This window comes from Dioscorea cayenensis, chromosome 6 (assembly GCF_009730915.1).
Source record: "Dioscorea cayenensis subsp. rotundata cultivar TDr96_F1 chromosome 6, TDr96_F1_v2_PseudoChromosome.rev07_lg8_w22 25.fasta, whole genome shotgun sequence".
Taxonomy (NCBI): Eukaryota; Viridiplantae; Streptophyta; class Magnoliopsida; order Dioscoreales; family Dioscoreaceae; genus Dioscorea; species Dioscorea cayenensis.
Genome location: NC_052476.1, coordinates 19,578,136 through 19,585,921, shown reverse-complemented (window position 1 = coordinate 19,585,921; position 7,786 = coordinate 19,578,136). Strand labels below are relative to the sequence as shown.

Below are 7,786 nucleotides of genomic sequence, written 5' to 3'. Positions count from 1 at the left end.
AGTCCCATCCTTGCGCCACAGCGACAGTCAAGAAAACTCAAATTGAAACAAGTTTAGCCACCGGAGCAAATGTCTCATGAAAGTTGAGGCCCTCCACTTGAGTAAAGCCTTTCGCAACCAAACGCGCCTTGTAGCGTTCCACGGTACCATCAGATTTGTATTTGACCTTGTAGACCCATCTACAATCAATTAGTTTCTTCCCAATAGGCAAACTCTCTAAGGTCCAGGTGCGATTCGCCTAAAGTGCCTCAATCTCTTTCGCCATTGCTTCACGCCATCGAGGGTTTTTATGGCCTCATCATAACTCCTCCGCTCCTCATTTGAGATAATGGTTCCCTAAAACACTTGATGACTTAAAGAAAAATTATCAAACTTCACAAAACTAGTTAAGGGATACGGGGTACCTGCGATGCTATCATGAAATGAGGACTTCGAGTAGGGGGGTCGGTAGTGCCATGATGAACAGTACTTAAGCAAATCTGATGCCGTCGTCGTTCCTTCAAGGATTCCCCAAAAACTTGATGTTCAGAGTTCACAAAACTTCCATCCTCATGATTTCTGTCCAGTTTTTCTCGAGGACATTTTTGTTGCTCCCAAGATCTTGCTGGAATCTTTTCACTTGCTGTTGGTTTTCTAAACTCCAACTTATCAGCCCCATGGTTCCTTTTGACATGTCGAGATGGTTGTAAAGTGGCTAAAAATACAACATAATCTTCGTACTTTGCCGGCATCTTGGTCACACGTCTTGGCCGAGATTCTATAGCTGTGAGATGTCTTCCAACTTCCAATATTAGCTTCCCACCATCATTTGAAATAGCCCCATTCAAATCACTTGCACTCTCAACAGGATTCCCTTCAAGATTCGGTGCATTTGTTTCCAAAGGAATACTACCCCTTAACTCCGAAGATGTGCCCTCTTCGTCTTCAATCTCATCATTCACCACATCGTCACTGATGTCCCCTCCAACTCTACAAGAAATGAATGTAACTTTTGGTGATCTCAAGGATGTGTGTTCATCAAAGGGAAATGTACCTTCATGAAAAACATCTCGAGAATAGAAGAACACATGTTTCTCTAGATCATATAGTTTCCATGCTTTCTTAGCATGTGGATATCCAACGAAAATACATCTTCGACTCCTAGAGGCAAATTTATCTCCTTCTTTATAGTATGCATAACAAAGGCAACCAAAGACATGTATGTGATCATAAGATGGGCGTACCCCAAAAAGAATTTCAAATGGTGACTTACCTTTCAATCTAATAGTGGGTGTTCGATTGATCAAATAGACGGCCGTCAAGACACACTCCCCCCCAAAAGTGCTTAGGTTAGTTTGCTTGAAATCGTAATGCATGAGCAACTTCAAGAATATTTCTGTGACGACGTTCTACCCTTTCCATTCTATTGAGGTGTATTTGTACAACTAGTTTCATGAATCATCCCTTGCTCCCTATAAAACTGCTTCATTGGGCCCGAATCGAATTCCAAACCATCATCACTTTGGATGCGTTTAACAATTTTGTTGAATTGAGTTTCAACGAGTCTACAAAAATCAACAAGATATGTGCTAGCCTCTCTTTTCTCCTTCAACAAATACACCCAAACAGACCGACTGCAATCATCAATAATAGTCAAATAATAATATGCGCCACAACTAGACGCTTGACGGTAAGCACCCCATAAATCACAATGGATTAGATCAAAACATTTCGCAGCACGTTTATTACTTAATGGAAAAGAGGAACGTGTTTGTTTTGCCCGAAAACAAGAATCACATATGAAATTTTCTTGAAAATGCAAACGACCAACTTTAGGAATAAAATTTAAATGTTAACTTGCTTGATGCCCCATACGCCGGTGCCAAATTACTGAGAGTCTCCATTTCCAATCTTCAAAGCCGTATGTGACCTTGTTGATCTGAAGTTGTAGGCCCTTCTAAGATGTTTTTACCCATTCCAATCAGAAATCATCGAGATGTGGTCCTGTATCACACAAAACTGATTTGTAAATAAAATTTGACAATTTAACTCTAAGGTCAACTGAGGTATGGAAATTAAATTGCATGCTAAATTCGGCACAAATAAAACATCGAATAATGTTATTTTCTCACATAATGCCACCCGACCCTTCTTGGTTGCGGTCGTTGTTGTTCCATTCGGTAATATAACCTGTATTAGAATTACCTCCTTTACGTCATGCAAAAATGCTAAATCACCTGTCATGTTATTCGAAGCACCGCTATCCAATATCCAAAAGAATTCATCTAAGACCTTACTAGAAAGCCATTCGGAATTCTCATGTTCCAAGAAAGTTAACAACCTTTGAACTTGATCTCCCATCAGATTTAGAGTCATGGAGTTTCCATCAGAATGATCCCCAGTTGTGGATGGCCTTCCAACAGTATGAAGGGCTGTTACACGACCCTGGTTGCGGCTCTTGTTGTTCCCAGGAAAAGCACCACCGCGGGGAAGAGCCTGGTTCTTTTGATTTGGCTGATTTTCCCAACCATGTGGTCCCATCCACCATGGTGGATATCCGATTACCTCGAAAACAATCAGATACCTCGTGTCCTCATTGGTTGCAATTGGAACAATGTCGTTCTCCTTGGCCACTGCTTTGCTGTTATCCGTGAGTGGGTGGTGCTGTTGCTTTCGGTTTTGCCATTTGAGTGGTAAGCGCCACCACCTCGACATGCTCTTCTTGTTGTCTGATATTAGTACGGTGACTTTCTTCCTTCATAATCATCGAGTAAACCTTGCTAATGTTCGCCAAAGGATCCATGTTTAATATTTGTGAACAAGTGGTCCCGAAAGTAGCTTCCTCCAACCCCATCAAGAATTGATGAAGTTTCTCCTCTTCTCGCTCACATGCATACTCACGAGCCTGCCCACAAGTGCATCCTCCACAGTTGCACTTGGGTACCTTTGAGTAAGCACCCAGTTGATCCAATATAGTCTTCATCTTGGCATAATAAGATGCAACGGTCATCCCCCGCTATCGTAAAGAACTTAATTTCCCTCCTCAATTGCTGAACTCGAGGAGCATTACCCATCGAATAGTGATCTTGGAGATCCTAAAGTTCTTTCACCATCTCATGACAATTCACACTCGGTTGAATGGAAACATCAATCAAGTTCATAATCCAGGACTTGAGAATCAAATTGCAAGCCTTCCAATTGACCGCTTCCGGAGTTCCATCCTTAGGCTTCATCACTGACCCATCAATGAACCCAACATTGTTCTTCACCGTCAAGGCATTGGTCATTGCCTTCTCCCACATATCATAATTCCCTTCATTCAATAAACAGTTTGTGATTGTCATTCCCAGGTTATCCGAATGAGACAAGTCGCCTTCCTTTTGTGCACCATTCTCGGAAGCCATAAGATCAATCTTGCTACTGTTGACGAGATACTGTTGTGACAATATACTTCGGCCAATTAAGCAACTTCAACAAGGATGGCGTGATTTAGAGTTTTTGGTATTTTTCCTGCTCTGGTACCATAAAGAAGTGAAACAATTGGAAAAATCTCTCATATGTATTGAAAGAATACTCTTACGGTATATATATACATCAAGGCTATCTATTGCTATCTAACTAACTATAGTAAGTTACCAAATCACCCCTGAAATCTGGCACTTGACCAGAAATACATTCACTAAATATCTCCTAACCAAAAATACATCTAACCAAATATACAAAATATCTCAGGAATATTCATAAGATATTTGGACATTCTCAATAGTGAATAATAACATTAATAATAACAAAATCACATTACTGTTTGAAAAAAGATTCTATATATCATTGACAGGATTTACATTATAAGATCATGACCGTTCATCAAGCTCTTTATATAAATCACGGCCTTTCTCCTCTTAGGCTTTGGTGTGTCGAAGAAGTAGAGTTGGATCCAGTGGCGGAACCAGAATTTACTAGTAGAGGAGACTAATTCAAAATATATATATATATCTAAATAAGCATTTGCCTAAAATGTAAATATTGAGATAATAAAATTTTTTATTTAAACAACCACAATTTGAATATATAGTTAAGAAAAAGCATATAATAAGCATAGACCTGTTTAACATAAAATGTTCGCAAGCATAAAACGAACTAATAAAAATAATGAAATTAAAAAAAAATCAACGAATTTCATGCTACAGTTACATACCACGCTCGCTCAGGCTTAGCCCTTGATGCACCTAAAAGCAGAATACGAGATTTTGTTAGTACAATAATATTGAAATGTGTCAAATAATGGCCGTGATAATTTTCACTAACATTCAAAACTTTTATCCAAACTTTCCGTCATCTTAAAAAGTTGATCATAGTGAGGTTTGCAGTACAAAACACCTTCAAATAATGGCCGTGATAGTCATTCTTTAATTTACTAATGCAAACCTAATTCTCAGCAACACTACTATTGAAGTTCCCCAGACTCAGTTTCTGCAAGACAAAATGAATAAGAATTATATTAAAAATACAATCTCAACAAATTCTTCATCTACTCAAGAAATATTAACATTAGTTCCAACTAAAAGAATGTGTTCCTCAATTAACAAATCCACTAAGCTAAAATGCGAACTAAAGATTTCCATCCACTAAACACTGAAGACAAATTGAAGTGTCACATACCTAGCAAAAACAACTTCAAAGTTACTCAATTCAATTAAAAAAAGCTTGAGGCAAACTTGTTGCCTTGATTAATGGTTGCATCAGTTTGAATAGCACTTGTTGTATTTATCTGTGGGAGAGTTAGACCTAACAGTAAAATAAAAAATTACAAGGAAAAAAGCAAAGTAAGAACCTATAAGTACAAAATTCTTGTATTGGCATGTTCTTTTTTTTTTGGGTCTCAAGTTTTTACATGTTCTTCGGACAAGCAAACTGTAATAGGACACGGTTGAGTTCTTTTAAAAAGTAGTAATATGCTAGCTTTAATATTTAATTCTGAATGCTTTTTCTTAATATAAAATAAGACATGACAGAACAATACAAACCTTGGATGAGCCAAATATCACCTTCTATCTTGAGCTTTCATGCCTATTTCAAGTAACTATTCATGTTATATCCAATCCATTGTTAAGAGCTTTGCTTGGATTGGAGTTAATTAGAATCAACTCACAATATAAGTTACATAAAAAAGCTACTTGCAAGCTATAATAAGCTAAAATAAAACACTTCATCAAAACAAAAGTAATTTTGAAGCAGATTAACACCAATTATAAGGCATTAATCTTTGATTATACAAATGTACAGACACATGGATGAGCCTAATATCACCTTTCAGCTTTAGTTTTCATGCCTATAGTAACTATTCTTGTTATATCCCACCCATTATTAAGACCCTTACTTGGTTTGGGGTTCATTAGAATCAACTCATAATTTATGTTAGAACAGGCTAGTTTGCTTCAATCCAAATATAACGAAAGACGACTAACGGTGATTTATTTCATAACAACAAAGTAATTGCAAAAATTTAGTCTAGCCTTTCTTGCTCTTCCATCATCCATATTGCCCGACCACTTGGAAACCTTCCATGTCTCCTTAGAGAGATTGTTTGCATAAACGGAAACCATAGAAGTATTGGGGTTATTTATGAAATTGAAGTTATAAAAGAGGAAAAACAAATGCCAAAAATTTCATAAAATGTTTAAATTTTTCAGAAATTATTAAATATTTTACATTCACAATTAAGTTTGAAAACAATCTGTTAATAGTAAAATTCTTCATTAAGTTCTTCAAAGTTCATATAATTACTGACCATGATAATAACCCATTAATTCTTTTTTTTATATATATAATTTCAACCTATGTAGTGATTCTTTCGTTTTATATAACTTAAAACTAAAATTCAAACAAAAAATTTCCTATAAAAACAAAAAACCTCCAGACTCCAGTTTTCACTAATAGGTACTAAAACAGAAGAGAGGTGTCCGATAATGTTTTTGAATGAGAAAATTTGGTTGTACCAACATTGGTAATCATGATATTAACCACAGGACTTCATAGAACAATAGAAGTTTGTTGTCGAGATGTCTGAGTTCGGTACCATATGTAGTTAATTCTACAGTTGGCGCATCTAATGATGCTCTATTGGAACATGGTATGGGAAAAACCAATCTATTTGGCAAAAGATCATGGGCAAAATTACCAATAAAGTCCTGGACAAGAAATCATAATTGGCTACAGATTGAACATGCGTCTTTGAAACAAACATGACTTTGACAGTCTTTACTAATAGCTTGATGTTCTTTGTAGGTTTATATCCTTTCCTAAAATGAAAGGCGATAGTACTAAAAAGGAGAATTTAAAAATCAAGAAAACGCTTATTTCAAATCAAAGAATGGAGAAATGATGGTAAGTTCCAATTCTTCTACCTGTTCTGTTGACATGGTCCCAATTCCAACAGCTTAGATTCTTGGACCAGCAAAGGATGAAGAGTTATCGTCCGCTTGGACCGCTTCCACTTTGTCCGAAGGGGATTTTCGAACCTGTGGCAGGGTTAAATAGCCCGAGTGAGTCAGTGCTGGTGGGTGGAAGCCGATGATCCAGATGATCTGGGAAATGGCAATGAAGATTTATGAGTAAAGAAATTTTCCAGTCATGTCCGATCTCGTTACCAAGATGGCACGGTTTGAAATTTTCAAAGATTAGAAAGGTTGAAAAGACAGGAGAAAGAGTTTTGATCGAGCACTTGTGCATCAAAACACCAAACAAGAAAATAGAATTAAAAAAAACTCCACGCCATGCAAAGAGTGAGACGTGACCTAATCATGCACCAGTGCTTCAAAACACCAAATAAGAAAAAAGAATCAACAAGAAGGCAGGCAAACAACACAAAAATCAAAGCACCAAACAAGAAAATAGAATAGAAAACTCCAAACCGGGCAAAGAGTGAGAAGATAGTATATACCTAGGGTTCTTCTTGAATAGCCAAAACAGGATCGTGAACCTGTGCTTCAAAACACCAAACAAGAAAATAGAATTAAAAACTCCACACCGTGCAAAGAGTGAGAAGAGACCTAGAGTTCTTCTTGAACAGAGGAAACAGGATCGTGCACCTGCACTCCAAATTACCAAACAAGAAAAAAAAAAAGAAAAGAAAAGAAAAGAATCAACAAGAAGGAAGGCAAACAACACAGGAATCAAAACATCAAACAAGAAAATGGAATAAAAAAATTTCCAAACAGTGCAAAGGGTGAGAAGAGACCTCGGGTTCATCTCGAATAGCGGAAACAGGGTCGTGCACCTGTGCTTCAAAACACCAAACAAACAAGAAAAAAGAATCAAGAAGGTAAGCAGCACAAAAATCCAAACAACAAACAAGAAACTTGGATTTAAAAAAACTCCACACCATGCAAAGATGAGAAGATACCTAGGGTTCTTCTTCAATGGCGGAAGATCAACGCAGAGGAGACCATCAGGGAGCCGCTGGTGAGCTTGACAACGAAGAATCGAGAGAGTGGGATCTCGATCTCTCGCCTCGCCATGGCCACCAGCGATCGAGGAAGCCCTCCAAGCTGTGCTTCTTGGGAATGGAAACAACGACGTGAAGAAGCTGATGTGTGATTCATTCATTTCACTATATTACCGTATTATATATATATATATATAAAATTTATGCTCCTTAATTGAAAATTTTAATTATTTCATAAAATTTTATAAAAAATTAATTATTAATAATTTATTATTTTTTATTTTTTTCATTTTTAATTTAAAACAATAAATAAAATATTTAAAAAAATTTAAAAAATTATTTTTTTATATTAGAAAATAAAAA

At 36.7% G+C, this 7,786-nt stretch overlaps 2 protein-coding genes across 2 annotated transcripts; both read right to left on the bottom strand.

Moving 5' to 3' along the window:
* On the bottom strand, window positions 1-2,989 carry LOC120263234. Its single transcript, XM_039271105.1, has 4 exons — window positions 2,829-2,989; window positions 2,217-2,734; window positions 405-1,033; window positions 1-336 (listed from the first exon to the last, which is right to left on the bottom strand). Exons 1-4 carry the CDS (start codon window positions 2,987-2,989, stop codon window positions 217-219), a joined length of 1,428 nt encoding a protein of 475 aa, XP_039127039.1. The 3' UTR covers window positions 1-216.
* Window positions 1,696-7,584, bottom strand: LOC120263233. The gene is made up of 7 exons (XM_039271104.1): window positions 7,382-7,584; window positions 7,217-7,255; window positions 7,029-7,067; window positions 6,920-6,958; window positions 6,384-6,497; window positions 2,112-4,205; window positions 1,696-1,983 (listed from the first exon to the last, which is right to left on the bottom strand). The coding sequence occupies exons 1-6, from the start codon at window positions 7,582-7,584 to the stop codon at window positions 4,190-4,192; spliced, it is 450 nt and encodes a 149-aa protein (XP_039127038.1). The 3' UTR covers window positions 1,696-1,983; window positions 2,112-4,189.
* Between the last annotated feature and the right edge of the window lie 202 nt (window positions 7,585-7,786).